This window comes from Rhinatrema bivittatum, chromosome 4, assembly GCF_901001135.1.
Source record: "Rhinatrema bivittatum chromosome 4, aRhiBiv1.1, whole genome shotgun sequence".
Lineage (NCBI taxonomy): Eukaryota > Metazoa > Chordata > Amphibia > Gymnophiona > Rhinatrematidae > Rhinatrema > Rhinatrema bivittatum.
Window position 1 is genome coordinate 441,130,074 of NC_042618.1, and position 21,489 is coordinate 441,151,562.

Genomic DNA, 21,489 nt, shown 5'->3' on the forward strand with positions numbered 1-21,489 from the left:
TGTATTCAAATACTTCTGAAGCAAGAAGCCTATGAGGGAGTCAACTGGACCATTAAATGATCGAGGTGTCGAAGGGGGTGCTAAGGGGAAGACAAGGTCACAGCAGAAAGACTAACGAGCTAATTTAAAAATGAGCATTCATATGCACGCCTAACAGCATATGAGCAAAGATACAACTGACTTATAAATCATGCGCGCACACAATTTAATATACGCCAACTGCACATAAGTATGCTAATTTTAAGAGGATACGCGAGCAAAGCTACTTCATGCATCTTCCCTGGGCCTTTTCCAGCTTTAACGCGTGTATGCAAGCGGATTTTGAAAAATGCTCGCGCGAGGGACATTCCCAGTTTTTCCAATTAGTCCACCAGTTTGCCCAATCAATAATGAGTTCATCCAGACCCCTCTGGTTCTTCATCCCGCATGCCCCCGTTGATCGGCCCACTTATCCTGTTGTGTAAGCCCTAAAAGGCAAGGTCTGCAGACTTTTGCTCCTCATCAGGAGCAGCAGTAAAATTACACAGCTAACAAGCTGCCGCGTATGGAGTTACGGGCAGAACAGTTGCCCCCCACCCACTTTTAATGAACTGGTTAAAAGATGGGAAACAAAAAGTAGGACTAAATTGTTTTTCTCAATAGAAAAGAAGGTAAATAGCGGAGTGCCAGGGTTCTTTACTGGGACTGGTGCTTTTTAATATATTTATAAATGATTTGGAAAGGAAATCAATGAGGGAGGTGATCAAATTTAGTGGATGACACCAAATTATTCGAGTTGTTAAATCACAAACGGATTGTAAGAAATTGCAGGAGGAACATCTGAGACTAGGAGAAAGGGGGCATCCAAATGGCAGATGAAATTTAAGATGGACAAGTGCAAAATGATTTGCACAGGGAAAAGTAATTAAAACTGTAGTTACACAATGGTAGGTTCCATACTGGAAGTCACCATCCAGGAAAAGGATCTAGGCATCATCGTGGACAATATGTTGAAATCCTTAGCTCAGAATGCAGCAGAGGTCAAAAAAGCAAACAGAATGTTAAGAAGGATTAGAAAAGGAATGGAGAATATAATGGGGAAGAGTGTCATTAATACCTGTTTCATTCCATGGTGTGTGCAGTTCTGGTCTCCACACATCAAAATAGCTTCAGTGGAACTGGAAAAGATTCAGAGAAGGGTGACCAAAATGATAAAGGGAATGGAACGATTCCCCTGTGAGGAAAGGCTTAAGAGGTTAGGGCTCTTCATCTTGGAGAAGAGATGGCTAAGGGGAGAAATGATAGATATCTATAAAATCATGAGTGGAGTGGAATGGAACGGGTAGATGCAAATCAGTTGTTTACTCTTTCAAAAAATGAAAAGACTAGAGGATATGCCATGAAGTTACTAAGTCATGTGCATCTTTGACAGAAACATTTTTTCACTCAATGTACAATTAAAACTCTGGAATTCATTGCCTGAGGATGTGGTAAAGGCAGTTAACATAGTTGGGTTTAAAAAGGTTTGGACAAGTTCCTGGAGGAATAGTCCATAAATTGTTATTAAGATTTGGGGAAAGCCACTGCTTACCCCTGGGTGTTAGCATGGGATCTATCTATTATTTGGGATCCTGCCAGGCACTTATGACCTGGATTGGCTACTGTTGGAAAAGGATACTGGGCTTGATAGACCCTTGGTCTGACCTAATATGGCAGTTCTTATTTCATAGGATCTGTTTTCTGGATATGTGACTCAGGTGAGTCATTCTTCAAATGTGCAGTTTCTGTGTGAGAATCTACAGCAGTCTCGCTGTTTTTTTCCCCAATAGGAGGTGTGCTACATATGCGATGAGTGTGTTTGTTTTTTTTTTCAGGGTTTGGTGTTTTACATTGTCTGGTAAAGAAATAAAATGATCTTTGTCTTTAATTAAACTGCACCTATTAACCTATCTTTGAGACTTTTAAATGTTTTCCCTCATTCTACACGAACACTTGCTTGTCCTGTCTGTCTGGATTAAATAGTTTCTGCTTGAAGGCTCTTACATTCTCCTCTGTGCATTTGTACAGCACAACCCACACTTTGTAGTGCTATATAAATTTGACATAGTAGTAGTGTGGCAACCCCCCATGGGCTGGCCACTAGATGTTACTGTCCCTCACAGCCCCCCCAACCTGGATGTCTCAATTCTATGAGGCCCAGCCATTCTAGGACTCTTTGGGATCAGTTTTAGGAAGCCTTGGAACAGTGAGGATGTTTAAGTTTTACAATCTGGTGAGGCCTCCCAGGTTCACCCAGATGGAGTTTCTGTTAGACGTGACACCTCATTGTGCACTCCCTGCCAAAGGGTCCTGCTCCTAATTTACAGAGAGAGATTTTAAGCCTGATGTCCTTTTGGGACGAAAGGGCTCTCATCAGAGGACCAAAGACCTGTGAGCCTCCTCTAAACCCTAGGTGGACAAGCACCAGTGTTGGATCCTGCTGAGAGAGATAGTGAAGGCAGAAGATGTATCCAGTTTAAACCTCAGAAGTATTTTTTGGACCTGAGCAAGCTGGAGAGGTTTTTGGATCCCATCCTCCCCACTGCAGAGGTAGCCTGATCCCATTTGACTTTTCCCCACAAGAAGTCCCCCTGAAATAACTAAGGAAGGCAGAATAAGATCAGGAGACCCCGTTCGGATCTCCACCCAAGGGACCAGGATGGGCTGGGTGTCCAGAAAGGAGATGGAGCAAGGGAGGATTTTTTTGTTGTGAAGTTGGGGACCCCTCCAATAGGATTCCCGGAGAGCCACTGGGTGGGTTTTGTACAATTAAAATCACCATGGGAGCTCTACCCAGGGGTCTGATTAAAGGACACCTACCTACACAGGAAAATACACTTGTACCAACTGTCAGATGTAAATTCACACTTCTGGGCAATGGACTTTAATGTAATGATTTCCAATCAGTAAACGTTTATTTAACACTCAGAGCCTGGTCCTGACTATTCATTACAGCCTCTCACCTCATGGGAAGCACCTACAGTATACACATCATCTGGGCCATAAACAGGATCCTTACCCCAGGGATTAAGAGCCCAGAATTTGCTAGCCAGAGCAGCCCTGAAGATAGATAAATAAGTTTGTGTGCCCTTGGGGTTAAAAGGGTGTGTTAGGGCCTGGTGGAATATTTGCGGTGCTGCCTTTTCAGAGACTTAAGTTCCGGGAGTTAGTGCTGTTTTGGTATGGAAAGTTTGCTGAAAAGGTTCTTAGTTACTTCTTTGCAGTGTCTTATTTTACTTCATAAAGTGCCTGTTAATGGAATGTCTGTGTTATTGTTACTAAGATGACAACAGAATTTAATTTTTTTTTAGATATAGTAAGGAGGAATATCCAAGTTCAGCCTTGCTAGCCTTTTCAGACACTACCTTCAGGCAATGCAGTCTGAATTGTATTACATTTATAAATTTATGTATTGCTTGATATTTTTTATTTTTTTAAGCAGTCTAGCCCCACCAAAATCACAGATGATAACATAAGAACATAAGATATGCCACACTGGGTCAGACCAAGGGTCCATCAAGTCCAGTATCCTGTTTCCAACAGTGGCCAATCCAAATCACAAGTACCTGGCAAGTATCCAAACATTAAATAGATCCCATGCTACTAATGCCAGCAACAAGTAGTGACTATTCCCTATTGAATAATAGCAGTTTATGGACTTTTCCTTCAGGAACTTATCCAAACCTTTTCTAAAACCCAGCTACACTAACTGCCTTAACCACATCCTCTGAACTCTAGAGCTTAATTATGCATTGAGCGAAAAAGAATTTTCTCTGATTTGTTTTAAATGTCCTACTTGCTAACTTCATGGAGTGCCCCCTAGTTTTTGTATTATTCAAAAGAGTAAATAAATGATTCACATTTACCTGTCAAAGATCTTTCATGATTTTATAGACCTCTATCATATCCCCCCTCAGCATTTCTTCTCCAAGCTGAAACTGCGCTAACCTCTTGAGCCTTTCCTCATGGGGGAACCCTTCCGTGCCCTTTATCCTTTTGGTTGCCTTTCTCTGTACTTTCTCCTGTGCAACTATATATTTGGAAAATTAAACTCAATCGTGACGACCCCACCACCACCCCTTCTAGTCGCTGTATCTAAAAAATATATATATATATATATATTTGCACAGGGAAACCCTATATATAAATATATATTTTTTTTTTTTAGATATGGCGACTAGAATTGCGCTCAGCATTCAAGGTGACATGATTTCTGAAACACACACAAAGCATATATAAATTGTAATATTTAAAATCATGATGTCCAATTGTCCAATGATTTGTTTTTTCAAGATTTTTCTAGGAGGGGTGGTGGTGGGTCGTCATGATTGTTGAGTTTAATTTTCCAAATCTTGGCAGGGTGGGGGGAAAGAGTGGAGGTGGGGGAATAAGGCTGAAGGCTGAATAAGGCTGAAGGCTCTCCTAAGGTGCTTAATAGCCTTGCACTAACCCTGCCCAGTCCCTATCCCTAGCTTCCACTTATCCTGCAGCCCTGTAACTCCCATCTGCCTTTAGTCAAAGAAAGAGACCACTCTACAAGAGAAACAAACATAGTTCCATAGGGTATATCTATGGAACTGTACATAATAATTCATCTTGATTACTTAGACTGCAGCGACAGCTCCAGCATTAGACACAAAGCATAATAATATCTCCATAATAGAACTGAACTTTATAATTCTCAGATCTGGAAGCCTTTGCCTTACATAATCTCCTCTTCAGTCAGAAGCATTGAGTCTTATCATAGTTGACTGTTCAAGGCTGTTTCTCACCTCTGTGGGTGCTGCTTCACTGCCTTTTTATTAAATCAGGGCACCCATCAAAACTAGTTTGGTGCCTCAGTGTACCCTCTTGGGACAAAATATTTACAATAAATATATTCTTTCCCTTTCAAATTTTCAACCTCAGTGTGCACCACTGAGGTTGCATGGTAGGTGAAGAACGGCTCTCTACAAGATTCAGATTTTTGACACAGCTAGTTGGGTTTTCTAGAAAGTACAATGAAGATGCATGCGATCAATTTGCACAAACCAGGTCTCCAATTTATGAAACTTGATCTCTTGCATATTCGTTGTGGGATATCCTGAAAGCCTGACTGGCTATGGTGGAGGCCATAGGACAGATTTGGGAAGCCCCTGCCATGTGCGCAATGCTACTTCAATCAACCTTTATCAAGCTCTAAGGATTCCGTCAAGTAAGACATGATGACGGGCCAGGAAAGCTTTGCAGTATGAGTCTTACAGTGAGCCAGATCATACTGCTGCATGAAGCATGTTTAGTTTTCCCTGTACTGCTGCATAGCCTCAACACTTCTCTTATTTTACTGAGTACTTTTGCTGTATTGCCCTCCAACGTGCTTAACACCCCTGTGTATGGCTCATGTCACACAACCTTTGACCCCTAAAATCAAATAAGAATATACGGCATTTACAACCCAGGGCTCCTCTCACCTGTGCAGTGAAGAAAGCTGGAGTCAGGGATCCAGAAGGAAGGGCTGGGCTGTTGAGGGCGATGGAGCCTATGTCGCTGGTGGAGAGAAGCAGGGGGGGCGCTGAGATTTCCAGGCACTTGGGTTTCTTAGCCTTAGGGGGGAAGGAGAGAAATTTGGCCTTAGAACCCGAAGAGAGGTTCAAGGGCTCCACCGAATCCGAGTCCTGACAGCCGTATTCAAGGAAGAGGCTCCTCGCCTCCGAAGGGAACGAGGAGCTGGGCGAGAGAGATGGAGGTCGCGATGAAGACGATGGCGAAGAGGAGGAAATGCTGCCTCCGCTGGGGGACACGAGAGCAGGAACCTTAGTCAAAGCAGATGTCGTCAGAAAAGTTGACCCAGCCGCAGACTCTGAAGTGGAGGGCAGAGACACTGTAGGCCTCAGCCCTCGCTTGTCTGTTTTGTTGGTCACAAATCTTATAACAGTCCTGACTGCTTCAGGTGGGATGCTTTCCTCTGGCTTTTCCTCCTCCTCCTCTTCCTCCTCCTCCTCCTCCTCCTCCTCTACTTTTTCTGTCTTAATAGACTTTAAGGTATCAGGCTGATTCTGCAGAGAATTAATGGTGAAGGCCGAATACAAGCCAGAGTGGATATAGTCGTTGCGATTAACACTTCGGAGAGTAGACAGGGCATGCTTGCGCTGCTCCCTGCCCTCTGAAGACGTCTTAGAGTCGCTGCTGTCCTGCAGCAAAAGGCTCTCCCTGCTCATCTCCAAGGCATGAGGATCCATTTTTAGAATCTCGGGAAAGGAGACAAACTTGTACACAAACTTTTGGCCAATCACTTTTTTGATAATGTTCTGTGGAAAATGAGAATACAAGTTATGAAATAAGATACAGTCGTTTGGCCTACAGTATTTCATTATTTTACAGTAAAAATAAATTTCACAGCCCCTCTCCCATCCTCAAATGCAACTGAGTGAAAACCTCCTCTGGGCCTCCTTTCAAACTGCACCACCTCCATAAGGTAAATGTGAGAAAGCCGCTGAGAACCACAGGTCTGTAAAACGTTCCGATCTGGGCTAACAAAAGAGAATCGTGTGTATTCCTGAGTAGATTTCTATTTATCTTACATGTATTTTGTGATGATGATTTTTATACTTTGTTGAAAATCGCTTTGGGCGACTCAAAGGAGGCAGTGTACACAATTATACAACAAAACATGAAATAGTTGGTAGTTTTTCAGATCTGAGTTAGAAAAAAGCTTTTCCTTCTATCCCCGTGCCACAGCATCCCAAGTTCACCTAATCTTGCGATGTTCTGCTGGCAATCCCATTTCAGCCATTAGAAGAGCGAGGCAGCCAGGTACGGCAGTGACATCAAGCAATAATCGCTGAAGCACATCAGAGAGCGGCTGCCTGCTGAATCACCTCCCTCACGGTGATTTACAATGTATTCTGTAGAGGGAGCTGCTAGGCAGAACCTTTTCACTCTCTGCTCCCTGTGGCAGTAAATGATGATCGCCTGCTCAGTTCCCCTTCCGACTGCCATAACACATCCTCTCATGCTCCACCCTTAACTCCCCCTCTAGGCTTATCCCAGGCATTTCTGTGCATGCCAGAGCACTTTTTGGCCTCCGTTATCGGCCCTGAGAGTCTGCTCCATGCCCACGCCACCCATTTCAGGCAGAAATGCTTTCTTGTTTGGTTTCTGAATCCTCCTCCCTCCAGCCTTTACCGCATGATGATCCCTTATTTTCAGGGATCCTTTCCTTTGTAAAATGCGCGATGAGGCAGTGGGGAATGTCTGTATCATATTTTCTTCAGGCCCTTGGGTCTCCCCTCATAGGACCTGCAGTACAGACTTGGCACCATTTTCGTAGCTCTCCTCTTTTACTGCCTCTGTTCTGTCTGACTGACATACAGCGCTCAAGATCTGGTATTACCAGTTATCTGTACCAGAAGAGGTATTATCAGCTCTTTTTCTCTGCTGGTGATCCCTTTTTCAGGCCCCTTACTCTGCCATGTTTGCTAACTGTAATGAGGTGTCCCTCCTGCCACCTCACAAAGAGCCTTTCAGATTCAGTGCCTTTGGGCTCTTCTTCCTGGTAGACTGGCTCCCACATCACTATCCTTTGGCTGCAGGTCTCAAGCTCTAACCCAAAAATGACACAACTGTTTCCCTTTTGAAGGCTCCCCTTGGTCTGGCAGCAAGAGAAATCCTCCCGGTTTCAAGGTTCCTTGGTCCTGCTGTCGGTGAGTCCTTCCCACACTCTCCTTCTGCAGGTCTCCCTTTCCTCCCCCCCTGCCACAGCTCTTCTGTGTGTAACCCCTGGGCTAATGTCCCAGCTCAGGACTCCAAAGACCACACCTCAAACAAAGGTCAAACTGGTAAAAGTGCTTTACGTTCATACACTCTCTAAAAAGTCCAGAAACTCCCTGTCGGGACGTGGGGGCCCTTAGCGTTATTCAATAGTCAAATCCACTACTAAAGTCTCTTGATTACAGCACTAATAATCAGTTTGTTGTAAACAGCAGTGATAATCACAGTGGAAGCATTTAGTGTTTTCCATCTTAGCATTTACTGATTAAGGATGGAAACTGATGACAAAGTTCAGTTTTAAATTCTTGTTGTTTACAATCCATTTCACACCTTCAGATCTAACAAATTTGTGACTTTCAGCTTCCATTTAATGCATTCTTTACTGATGTCACTGGATATTTCTTGATCTGTCTTATTTCTGATTCAATTCAATCAATGGGGTAGTTTGGAGCTTCCTCCCAGAATTTGGTGGGTAGGATAATCTTTTCCCAATTTAAGTGTAGTCTCATTTTTCATACCTTAGTCCAGTTGTTCAGTCTTTCTCCTTACTTCCCTGTTTGTACCTGGATATGACCTCCTTGCTCCTCTCTTCAACATCTTAGAGATGCAGATGTGGTTGACACTGGAGGGGTGCCACAGATCATCTCTGTTTCCTTCTCTCCCCCAGGAATAGACCCGGATCTATTCCTCTACTAGGACTAGTTATAGCCCACCCGTGCTCTCTGGTTGAGAGACCCCGCTCCTCTAGATGGCATATTCCGAGCCCCTAGACCCTGGGGGTATTCAGGCAGGGACACCAAATATAGAGAAAGGAAAGGTAGAATAACTTCCTCCTCCAAAAGCAAAAGGTTTCCAAGGAATCATCTTAAGACTAGCTAAAGGTTCCTTTTTCACATTTCTTTACCAAAGCTTCAGCCTTCCCTAAATAAAGTGAACAAACAGGAGACGGCATAGTGATATTTTGTCCCTTCCAGGGACACTAAAAAGTCCACACTCTAAGATGGTGGCAAGGGTTTATATTTCCTCTGCGGACTCAACCATATGGGGGAAGGTACAACTCTCGATGTCACTACTCCTGCTCCCCCTGGGAACACTGAAACAAGCCTGCTGAATAAGGAGTCTGAATAGGGCTCTGTAAATCTTTTCTCAAAATGCATGTTTGGAGGTGCCATATCAGTCTTCATAGGCTCCAAATGGACAAACCTATCAATTGAAATAAATTCCACATCCTTTCTTTTTTTTTTTTTTTTTTAAATGATATCTTTTATTAGGATCAAAGGAAGAACAAACATGGGCAAAATATATAGCCAACCAGCTGACATAAAGATTACAATATTACCAAAATTGTCGGTATAACAGTAGACAAAGGTTTTCCTAAAGATCCAATTTTCACATTTTTGTAGCAACGCCCTCCCTCCCCTCCCAGCAAACGCATAACATGCACTCACGCACACATTCATACATCACACACCCAGGTGCCCAAACCCGCAGGAGCGAAACCTGCATGTCTTATAGAAAATGAAGTGTACGTTCCCACAACCAAAAGTAACTACGTAAAGCAATGAGAGTTTTTGGGTGGGAAATAGAATTTTTCTGCAAGAGTTCCATTCGTGCCGTTTGTTGCATTGAACTCTTTCATGCTTGTGGGGTGGGTGACAGGTCAGTAAAACTTGTTTTTTTCGCCAGTACCAGGGCAATGCATACATATTTTAATCCCTCTCTGGGGAGTACTTCTTTTTCCTTCAACAGGTGTAAGTAGAACAATGTCCCCGACCACACACCCTAGGACTTTCTCCATCAATCCCTTGACTTGTGACCAGAAATGTCCCGGTTTTGTGCATCCAGAGAACATGTGGCACACAGGTGGGAAATCTTTGCCATATTTAAGACATAGCTCAGAAGGCCATAGACGTCTGGAGGCTCCCCTTGCTCTTGAGAGAAATGTGTGGTGTAGGAGCTTGAACGGAGTCTCCCGAAGCGCCGCAGAGGGCAGTTGCCTCCCTATGCCGGAGAAGGCTCTTTTCAGAATGTCCACTGTTATGGACTCCCCCAGATCCTCCTGCCATTTAGTCGCCAAGTAGGGTAGATGGGTGGTGGGTAAAGCGGCTTTCAACTGAAACATCCACACCTTGATTTTGTTGAAATGCAGAGGGCGTATCAAACAAAGAATCTTCCTCATTAGATAATATTAGTTGGCTCCAATCTCCCTTGCATATTTGAAAACAATAATGGCGAGCTTGAAGATAAGCAAAAGACTGTGTTGAGGGGATTGCCCACCGTGTTTGCAACTGTTGAAACGAGTAAATAGTGAAGTTGTCCTCATCCACACATTGCCGAAGCAAACGAAAGCCCCTGGAGGCCCATTGTGTAAAAATACTCCCTCCTTGGCCCGGGAGAAAGTTGCTGTTTCCCACCAGAGATAAAAAGGGGGAAACATGACAGCTGCGATGAATAGACATCCGCCACCACTTCCAGGCCTTGCGGTGTGCCTTCATCCAGAAGGAGGACGAGATCAGAGTGTCAACTTTGAGGCTCGGTATGTGTAGAAGGTTAAGCGGGGAAAGAGGCGCAGTCCATTCTGCTAGCAACTCCTCTGGGTCCCAATCCTGTATGTGGCATAGTAGGCAGGCAACATTATAGAGGCGCAAGTCCGGTAAGGCAGTGCCTCCCAGTCCCTTGTCCAAACACAGAATGTCATATTTAATAGGGGCATCCCTCCCACCCCAAACAGAACTCCCTATCATAGATTTAAAGCTACACAGATCTTTTTCTCTTACCCACAGAGACAACATTTGAAGACAATATAAAAATTTGGGTAAAATTGCCATTTTAACGACGGCACACCTTCCCAGGAGAGACAATGGAAGGTCATGCCACCGGTGGACATTTAGTTTTTTCCAGGATTGGGAGGAGGTTAGCCTCATACACTTTCTTATTCTGCGCATCAAGGTGGAGCCCCACATATTTTATGGATACGTTCGCCCAACTTAGCGAGAATAAATCGACCCAGCGCTGTGGCAGAGCCGCGTCCAGTGGCAAAACCTCAGATTTGTCCAAATTAAGGCGGAGGCCTGCAAAGGAGCCAAAATGGTCTATGGACTACAGAATACCCTCCAAAATCTCTCTCGGGTTCCATCCAAATAGCATCATATCATCTGCATATAAACCCAATTTAACTTGTATACCTTGGTACCTGGGTGACATGCGAAGCTTGATCGCCAATGGTTCTAAGGCCAGTACAAAAAGTAAGTGGGACAGGGGGCAGCCCTGATGGGTCCCCCTCCCCAGGGAAAATGGCTGATAAAGAACCCCATTAACCATTACTTGGGTATGCAGGCCGGTATACAATAGCTGTACCCAAATGATGAAGTCCCCACCCAGCCCGAACTTCCCCAGGGACCACAGAAAATTCGGCCACTCCACACAGTCTAAAGCCTTGGCTGCATCCAGGCTTATAAGGACGCATTCGGATTCCAGCTGAGGGGGGATTGCAACGCCATTATGGCCTTTAAGATATTCAAGGTAGGTAGGCGCCCCTTAACTAAGCCTGTCTGATCTCTATGCACTATGTCACGGAGCACCCCGCTCAAGCGGGCAGCCAAGACGGCGGCTAGGATTTTAACGTCTTGGTTAAGTAAGGAGGTAGGCCTGTACCCTTCTGAGCTGTCATGGGCCTTGCCAGGCTTGGGGAGCAGTACCATAGTGGCGATATTCTGGTCCATGTCCAAATAACCCCTATGTCGTGCAGCCCGGTACATTGCCACCATTGGGGCCACTACCTGCGGTCCCAGGATACGATAAAATTCAGGGCCGAGTCCATCCTGACTGGGAGTTTTGGCAAGGGTCAGTTGTTTTATGACCAGCATCACCTCCTCAGGCTGAATAGGCACTTCTAGTTTTTGTTTTGCGCTGTCAGAAATTTGGGGGATTACCATGTCCTGAAAAAAAGCCTCTCTACGCTCCAAAGAAAAAGGTTGGGCCGTGTATATTTATTTAAACATTTTTTTATATACCGAACATATTGTTTACACTTCACGTCGGTTTACAGATATGTTGGGGGCAAAACATTCTTACTTTGTCCCAAAAACATAACTGATGTAAAGTAAAAAAAAACAGTCATTTTTATAAATAAAAATTAAATTAAATTAAAATTAAAAGTTTAAAAATTTAAATTACACTAGATAGTGCCCATTGGAATTACTGAAATCTCATTAAAGTTCTATATTATGCATTACAAAATAATAAAATACATTGCTGCTATTAAAATACCATCACTAGTGTTAATATAATTTAAAAACTAAATTTAATAAATTTCTTAGAAGAATTTATTTAAATCAAAATTCCATGGGAGAGTCAGTAAAAGAAAGTTAGTCCGGCTTGTTGTAGGCCTGCTCAAACAACCATGTTTTTAGCTGTTTCTTAAATGGTTGTATACTAGCCTCCCTAATCGAATGTTGAGTGGAAGAGGGTACCAGAGATTTGGCCCAGCCAAAGAGAGAGCCCTTTTCCTGACTGCATTTAAGTGTGCTGATTTTGGTGATGGAACTGTGAGTAATGCCTTGCCCAAAGACCTTAAATTATGTGAAGGAGTGTGAATATGAAGAGATGCGTTCAGCCATTATGAGAGTCAAACATTTGTACTGAATTCGGGCGTGTATGGGTGAAAGCCTGTAAAGTATCTGCGGTTCCGGTACCCGTGCCAGTCACCCCTTAAACACTTAATGACACCCTCCCCCCCCCACTCCCCGAGGGCCTCTATTACCCTTGATCAGCTTGGCCAATAATGTCCCTGGTTTTTTCCCCCACTGGTAGTCTAAATTTATAAAATAAAAGATTACGCTGGGCCTTAAGGGTAAATTTGAGCATTAAATTCCTTGCGGGTTAACATTAGCTCTCTTTTTGTAATGTCATCCAGGATTTGGGTATGGGAACGCTTCAGGGCAATCAACTTCTTGGTTAACGCCAGCAATTTGGAATTGAGTTTTTTCCTTTGACTAACCTGATATGCTAAAATATGCCCCCGTAAAACTGCCTTGGCTGCATTCCAGAAGACAATATCGTCCACCTCACCCCCCATTTAGAGTACAGTATGCTTCCCACTTAGCTTTTAAAAAGGGGGCAAATTTAGGGTCTTCATACAGCCAAGGAGGCATTTCCAAATCCGGGGAATTCTACCCTCTGAACTCAGGCCCAGATGACATACCACCAAATCATGGTCAGAGAGGGGGGTGGGTTCTATAGAACTCTTCTCCACCCTGGCATACAGCGATTCTGTGAGGAGCAAATAGTCCAGACGGGCATTCAAGTTGTGAGGATGGGAGAAATGCGTAAATCCTGCCTTGTCTAAATGCAGATGTCAATTAGTTGCAAATCTTTACATAGAAAGCTAATACCCATATCCCCCAGGTTTTTACGAGGGGTTTTTGCCGATGTATCCCATGAGGATACTATACTCCTCCCACTCCGTCAGCTTAGAGACCAGACAGGTAAAAAAGCGATGAGAATATTGGTTCGGGGCATAAACATTGACCAATAAGACCTTCAGACCCTGCAACAGTCCGCACACTATGAGATATCTGCCCTCTGGATCAACCACAGTATCCTCCACTTGGAAGGACAGGGATTTGGCAATTAACACCGCCACCCCACGTTGGCTAGTAGAAAAAAACAAATAAAAGACCTGGCCCACCCATTCCCTTCTCAGCTTTTGATGTTCGACATCGGTTAAATAAGTCTCTTGTAGACTTTTCGTTTAAGTTCTTGGAGCATTTTTTTTCTCTTTATGGGGGAATTAAGTCCCGCTATGTTTAAGGTACCCACGACAATATTAGCCATAAAAAAAAAGGACCAACAGTTACCGATGCTGCTCTGTTCTCCCCTTACAGCAGGAAGGGCTCCCAGCAGAGGCCCTCCCATAGTGCTGTACCAACTGTGTATGGAAAAAAATCCAAAAAAGAAACAATCATGCTGTAGGTCAATGGTCCAAGACCTCTCTATCCCACCCACAAGTTGGGCACACGCGCATACACTCTCACACCCCAACATACAAACCCCATTTCCCATATTCAGATCAACCTCTATACCCAAAGTCCCAGGTCTACCCCGCTTATATGGTTTCTGCCACCCGTAATATAAGACCACGGGTATCAGGATGAACCAAGAACTCTGGGGCTCCGGAGAGTCCCGTGACTGTCACCTAGAAACAGTTTCCTCTTGATTGAAAAGGTTGCTGCAGGCCTTTTTCCGGTCAACGCCCTCTTAGAAAATTCTGGCCGTTGAAGTCTCCGAAAACTTTTATCTCGCTGCTCCAGTTACAGGCCGTCCACGAAACTGCGTGCCGCCTCCTTAGTGTTGAAAATCCTGGCTTCTCCCCGATGGAACACCCGCAGGTTTGCAGGGAACTGTAGGGGAAAGCGAATCCCCTTCTGGAACAATTGCGTGCAGTAGGGGGTCATTTCCCTACGTGCCGCTAGTACCCTAGCTGAGAAATCCGGGAATATCAAAATTTTATGTCCTTCATATTGCAGCTCTTTTTTTTTTTTTTCCTATAGGCTTGGAATATGTTATGTTTATCCATGTAATGTAGATATAGTGCTATGGCTTGGCATGGTCTCCGGTTCGGCTCAGCCTGTGGGCCTAACCGGTGGGCCCTTTCCACCAGAATAGGCCTGCCCGTCACCTCGACTTCAAGCGCAGTGGGTAACCAGCTTTCGAACCAGTGGTGCAGGGCATCCGACTGTAAGGACTCTGGTAGGCCCACCACTCGTACATTATTCCGCCGAGCTCGATTTTCGAGTTCATCTACTTTGTCCTCCAGGTCTTGATTTTTCTGCACGCAGGACCGCCACGTTATTCTTGGTCTCCTCTTGCCGTTCTTCTTGACGTGTAACCCGGGCTTCTATGGCAGCCAGTCAAATCTGATCATTGGCCCACTTATCATGTAGTTCATCTAAAGATGACTGTAATTTCTGCAGCTGGTCATTCAATACGGCGGAGACTGCGCGGATGATTTCCCTAATCAGCGTGAGCGACACCCCCTCAGGGGAAAGCATGGTCTCCGCCGCCATCTTGTCTTCAGTCCCAGCGGTCTTGTCCGGTGGAGGTTTTCATAGCCGACTCATCATCCCGGGGTTTTTCCCAACCATGACTTAAGTTCAAATCGATCAGCAGACTTTAGCGCCTCGACTTATCCGGGAGAGGGGCCGTTTCCAGAGGGGGGAATAGCAGAAAAATATGAATTTTATTGCGGACTCTCAAGGAGCCCGGAGTGGGACCTCCACTCAGTCTAATGTCATCGCCAGAAGTCCCACATCCTTTCTATAAACACACAGGCCTCATGTCAGAAAAATCCATGAGTCACATGAATAGGTAACTCTGCCTGTGGTATTTTCCTTTTTGCTGCAAAAAAAAAAAAAAAGATACAAGGAGGAACCAGACAAAAATAGAAAGAGAACCTAGAAATAGACTCAAAGAAGCTAGGCATGACGTCAGTCGCTTTTCTGAGGAACCCAGCCTCTAGTGCTGCTTTAAAGATATGTAACCCCTCCTCCCCTTTTGTCAGAGGTCACCAGTGGCTGCAGAGGTGGTGAATGACCTTTCTGCAGCCCCTCAAACTAGAATTCACATCAGTTGAGGACTAACAAAAGCTGGGAAGCCCAAGGGGAGACTTATGTGCAAACTACAACTGTCCACAATCAGAGGGTGTTCCAAACAGACAGAAGAATTTATTTTAGAGATCAAAGTCCAGAAAGCGAGAAAAAATTGAGAAATACAGTCCAACACTTAATATAAAAGGCAGCTTCTCAGTCAAATCACAAAAACTTTCTCAGATGTTACTCAGTTTAGCCCCAATCACTGCAGGAGAAAATCCCCTACCTAGATAGTTTTATCTCTGAAGCTCCTTACCAAGGTCTCTCTCTCTTCCTTGAGACCCATGGAAGAACCCAAATGGGAAACCTTTGTTTCTTACAACCCTTCTGCAACTGTAGGCTTCCCCAGACAGAACCAGGGGCCCCATGGATTTGGGGTCCTTACTCTTGTTGACCTGCAACCATATTGGAGGGAGCTCTCTACTGTTCCTTCAGCAAACTTCCTCAGCCCTTAACTAACCGTGAAGGCCTCAGGGACTAGCCTCCCATATACTGTAAGATCCATCTCACAACGCCCTCCCAGTACTTGTGGACACACTTTTTATGTCCTCAGATCAAGGCCTTCCCCTTTGGGGGAAAGGCACCAACCATCACTCAACACTCGATACACAACTCTATGCACCTCCTACCACTGGAAAGTTCTGAATGGCACCTTTCTAGTGAACCCAGACAGGGGTCACATATGCATTTGTATTGTAATTAAAAAGAAAGAAAACCCTGTTTCCATTTCACTGTGGGAAATGGTCTCTTTGCATATCAGTAGTTACTCATGGGATGCCCAATGACCATTCTGTAAAACTCAGCTTTCAGAGTTGCTTCTGTGCCCAGAGCTGTTTTCATATGCCAGCCAAGGCCATCTCCTCCGGCAGCAGCTTTCAGCATGGGGACTGTTCTACTATAGTTAGTGATTCTTGTTGGATCACTAAATGGGCTCTGGTAGATATGTGCTTGCTCACTGTGCTCCCAAAACAAGGAATGGTGCTTTTTGAAAGCGCTACTCAGTTCTAAAGCATTTTTATACAATGATTTTTCTTTTGTTAGCTCATTTTGATCTGGTAGATTTTTTCCCTCCAGAATTTAGTATTTGTGAATGGTGTCAAATTTACAGCACTGGGAAGTGAAATTTATTCACAGAAAACTATAGCCAGTAACAGTATAAGATTCCTCACTCTGCCTTGCCAATGAATCTAGGGGTCCGAAGACAATCCAGTCTCCATGCCCGTGCAGTCATTGGCCTCTTTACTGAGACTGTCAACACTGGCGTTAATTATTGCCAAACTGTGGTGGAAGTGGTTGTGATGTAGCCACCAGGAACTAGATTGCAAATTCCAACTCATTTCCGAGAAGACACCAAACAGCTTTCAGATGGCAATGACTTTGACACAAGCAACCAGAGCCAATTTTGAAACAGGAACCTACAAGTGAAAGGCTCTCTACGGTGCTATAGAAATGATAAGTAGTGGTAGTAGAAATAGAAAGATAACGTCGATATCTTTAAACGGCCCAATTCACCTTGTAGTTCATTGGTAGTATTGTACACTAAACGGGTCTGTGTTACTCTAGAGATACAGAACTATTTTGCTACAGTGCGCTTGGACACAGCTTCTAGTGGCCAGAACTTTTCTACCAAGTAGGCACAGAGCACGTTTCATCCATAGCAATGTAACAAGACAGTACTGTCTGTGGCATGATGTCATTGCACCTATTTCTAGCTTCACGTTGAGTATGACCTCTTCTGATTCCACGTGTACTACCTACTAGACCCCATCCCCTTGATATGGGATAGGTAGGGCCAGAAAAACTAAAAGGTTTCTCCCAGTTTGTGTTTATAAAGTGTCAGACACTAGCAAGTAATAATCGTCCTCTGGATTCTTCGTGCCTTCCCCATGCAGTTGATATATCTAAACAGAAATGAAATATCTGTCTGATCGCCGTGCGTATGTAACCCCACTCAACCATAACAATCCATCTGTGGTCTTGAAACAACACTGGATCTGCTCCCTCACGTGACAGCAGTGGCACAGTGAGTGCTACAACCTGCATTGTTCTACACGATGATAGCTGTTAGCAAGCAAAACAATAGGACCAGGAGGTGATGGGGCACAGATAACTGCAGGGTGAGTTACTAACTGGTCTGGAGTTTCCACTGACAGTAGTTTCCAATTGCCACCTTGATTTCTGCTGCTTTTGTGACCAGGATTTCCAACTGACCCTGGTCAGTCTTGACCTGTTTAGCCATTTCTGCGTTTTGCCACAGCACACCTATGAACCTGTAGCTCCAATTGCTGTAATAAACACAGGGCTACAAGTGAATAGATGGAAAGGGGCAAAATCAGGACTGGAGCAACATGTTACAATTGGCATGGATTAGGTAGCAGTAGTATATAGGCCTAAGACCAAAGGTGGGTTTTGTTTTTTTTTTTTCAATTGGTTACTCACAGAAGCACAAAGAAAACTGCCCCAGCCAGTCACTTTTACCCCCAGTCCATTGTTAGCAGTGCTCAACCATGGCTGATAACCGCGATCTCACATGCTAACTTGCTGGTTCCTTCCTTTCATGAAATCAGAACTGCTCTATTAGTTCTGCGGGTGCAAGAATAAAAGTGTTGCTGGCACTTTCTATCCAAATCTGAAAGGGAAACCGAGCAGAAGGTCTTAACAGTCTAGTATAAGAAATGCCCCACTTAAGAGTTTAAATTTACTAGTACAAAAAAAGTCTATATTTTTTAAAGTAAAAGTCTTTTTTCCTGTTTTGGTGCTTTGGAAGCTGCATTGTAAAGGTAAGCCTGACAGTTTCTACTGTTTAGTGGCCAATGCTAAAACCTGCACGTTGGTCAGGAATCTCAAGCCCCAGCTCGGTATCCTGGCCTCATTGCCCGGGACCACACTTACCTTGTCATAGTAGTATCTGAGCGCCCGGCTCAGTTTGTCATAGTTCATGTTTGTCTTGTTCTTCCGCAGGCCCCAGAGCTTGGCCACCTCCTCGGCCTTGAGTAGTTTGAACTCGCCGTCACTGGACGTCCAGCAGATGAGATGTTCGTGCTTCTGGTCGAGTAGTAGCTGCAGCAGGAACTGCCAGAGCGTGATTGCACTCTCCATGCCTGCAGGGGCCCAAGGAAAAAGCGGATGTTACTGGACATCAGAGGTAAAGGAGTTTTGGCATCGGCGATGCAATCACAGGCAATCGTTGTCCATGCCGGACACTTTCTACAGCCGTTTATTAGGAGTCAATCAAGCTGAGGCATGTGACAAGGTGCTGCTATAGAGGAGAATTATAAAGGGATAAAATGAATTTGGAAGACAAGGTCCAATAGCCAGCTGTGTTTACTTAGCAGCTGTACACATGGGTGAGAGTATAATGTACATGTTAAAAATAACTCAGCAGTAAAAGAAAAACATCACCATGGCTCTGAGTGCCGAGAAATGTCATATCTTACGGTAGGGTCTATTTGACTTCCACTCTGGTAGGGAGGAATTCATATTATATATATTTTTGGGCCTAGCAGTTTCCTCATGCATTTTTAGGCTTCCAGCACAATCAGAAGTGGCCTCTGTTGGGCTACAGTACCATAAACCTTCATTTGCAACTATCTGGGGATTTGCCCCATTTTTAATACTCCTGTTGAGCCCAGCCACTGCAGTGGCAGTATTGTCATGGGCTAGATCATTGTTCCTTCCAAACCCTGGTCTGCATGCACCCCTAGTCTAGACAGTAGGTGTCACTGTTGTACAATAGATGGGACTCCCTCCCCCCGTTCCCCTCCCACCCTAGGCTGTGAATTTTTCATATTATACTGTATTTCAGCAACTTATCAGCAATGGTGATATGTAAAAATTACAATGAATTTGCATATACTAGGTCTCCAATATATGCAAATTCATCTCATGGGTATTCATTGTGGATATCTTGAAAACCAGACTGCCTTTAGGGTCACTAAGACAGGTTGAGGCACAGCTGCGTTCAAGGATTCTGAAACACCCCCTCTCCCCACTCCTTTAATGCTGAAGACACCTGGCCTTTGGCCTTGGCCCTCACAATGTACTTGGGGCATGCACTGAAATCCTTTCCCGTGGTGCTCCTTTAATGCTGAAGACACCTGGCCTTTGGCCTTGGCCCTCACAATGTACTTGGGGCATGCACTGAAATCCTTTCCCGTGGTGCTCCGTCAGGGATGCTTGCCTGTGCGATGCACAGCATTTACTCTCTCACAGTTACATCATCGCATTCCAAGGGAAAGCAGCAATGAGGCCCTACTGCGCATTCCGTTTCGGTGTCCGCCACAAGGTGGCGCATGGGATCCTCTCTGAGGGTCGGCACAGTCTCTCTTTAGCTGCCATTGCTACAGCTATTGGAAAGCTGTTGCAAGCTTACAAGGAGACAGACTATCCTTTTCTAGCATTGTTACTTGATGCAAGAGTAAAACACTTTTATTCACAGTTATTTCTAACTCTGCGCCTGGGCATGCTTTCTTTTTAGTTAGAAATGAGCACTTGGAATACTAAGCTGTTCAGCAGACCTCCTTCATACAGGTATACTCTCTGAGAGAATGAAGGAACAAGATTTATATTGTACCTTTCACTTAAACTGGATCCTCATGTGCTTTATAAATTAATGTAATACATCGGTTGCATACATGTAGCTAACTCTGAGATGGAAGGGCTGGCTACCAGTTCTGGGGCTGATCTATTTAACAGCTTACAGAGGGAATGTGTTACTAGTAGAGGCAGGAAGCATCAAATATCACTGACAGTTTGTAGTAAAAAGTACAGCCTCACTTTCCAACACATGCAGAGATCTCTTACAGCGAGGATGTGTACTCTGCCTATGGACAATCCTCCTATGCTCTGCCCAGGTACAGATCTCTTACGGTAAGGCTGCAGACTCAGCCCATATATATAATGCTCATGTCCTGCACATATACAGCCCTCTTACACTGTAAGGATGCAGACTCTCTGATGTACATTCCTTGAATGTCCTGCCCATGTGCAGATCTAATAGTAAGGATGTGTACTCTATCTCCGTACAGTTCTCCTATGTCCGACTCATACAGAGATCTCTGACAGCAAGGCTGTGGACTTTATTTAATTTTATGTATTTCAAAGTTTTTATATGCCGCTTAAACCTAAGCTCTAGGTGGCTCACTGAGTAAGTAACACACACTAAAAATTTCAAACAGCAACACAAATGGATAAGAAAGTCTTTAACGTCTTCACTAATTCATTGCTTCCAGCAGCAAGTATACAATCCTCATGTCCTCCACGTATACAGATCTCTCAGTAAGGACGCATAGGCTCCCCCTGTGCAATTCTCTTATGTCCTGCACTTATGCAGATCTCTTACAAGGATGCATCCTCTGCCTGTGTACAATCCTCTTACATTCTGCTCATCTACATCTTAGTTCTCGATTTCCACCACTGTCCTTGTATCGCTGCAGGTTGCAAGCCGAATATAGGAAAATTTGACGCAGGAAAACGAGTCGCCTACATCTGACTCACTTCCGAATCACAGCCCGGCTAGTGATTCGGAAGTGCTAGTTTCAGACTAAATGAAGAGTAATCTCACTTACTGTACTGAGTGCAAGCACTTTCAAGGCTAATTCTTCAGGAGAAAGCATTGCCTAGTATAAAAGATCAATACGAATACTGGGAAATTACATAACACAGTGGAATTCTAAGAAACTGACCCAGCTCACAGTGAATTAGAATACAAAAGGCTGCAGCGTAGCAAAGACAAAAGTGAAGAGCAAAAGACTTGCATGGTGGAAAATAAGAGGTTGCCATTGTTTTTTTCAAAGTATCAGAGACCATTCAACCCCACCGACTCAAAGTGAGCACCACATCCTCCAAAAGGAGAGCAGAACTTTTTAACGAAAGGTTGGATGAACCAAGGAAAGGACAGAAGAAGACGGGAGAAGATTGGGGCAAAGAGGGAGACAGAGTGGAAAGTGACGGGGGAGGGGGAGTAGCAAAGAGAGAGAAGAAGAAGCAGGAAGATGAGGCGAGAGAAGAACAGAGAAATGAGGGCAGGGAAGAAAGTAAGTGGAGAGATGGGGGGAGCCGCAGACGAATAAGC

General features: G+C 44.4%; 1 protein-coding gene across 1 annotated transcript in view; it reads right to left on the reverse strand.

Moving 5' to 3' along the window:
* ELK3 (ETS transcription factor ELK3) overlaps window positions 1-21,489 on the reverse strand; it is an 84,839-nt gene that overhangs the window by 13,594 nt on the left and 49,756 nt on the right. The window contains exons 2-3 of the mRNA XM_029601561.1: window positions 18,309-18,517; window positions 5,469-6,305 (exon numbers count right to left, since the gene is read on the reverse strand). Coding sequence (XP_029457421.1) covers window positions 5,469-6,305; window positions 18,309-18,515 — 1,044 coding nt within the window. The 5' untranslated portion in view covers window positions 18,516-18,517. The remainder of the gene's footprint in view (window positions 1-5,468; window positions 6,306-18,308; window positions 18,518-21,489) is intronic.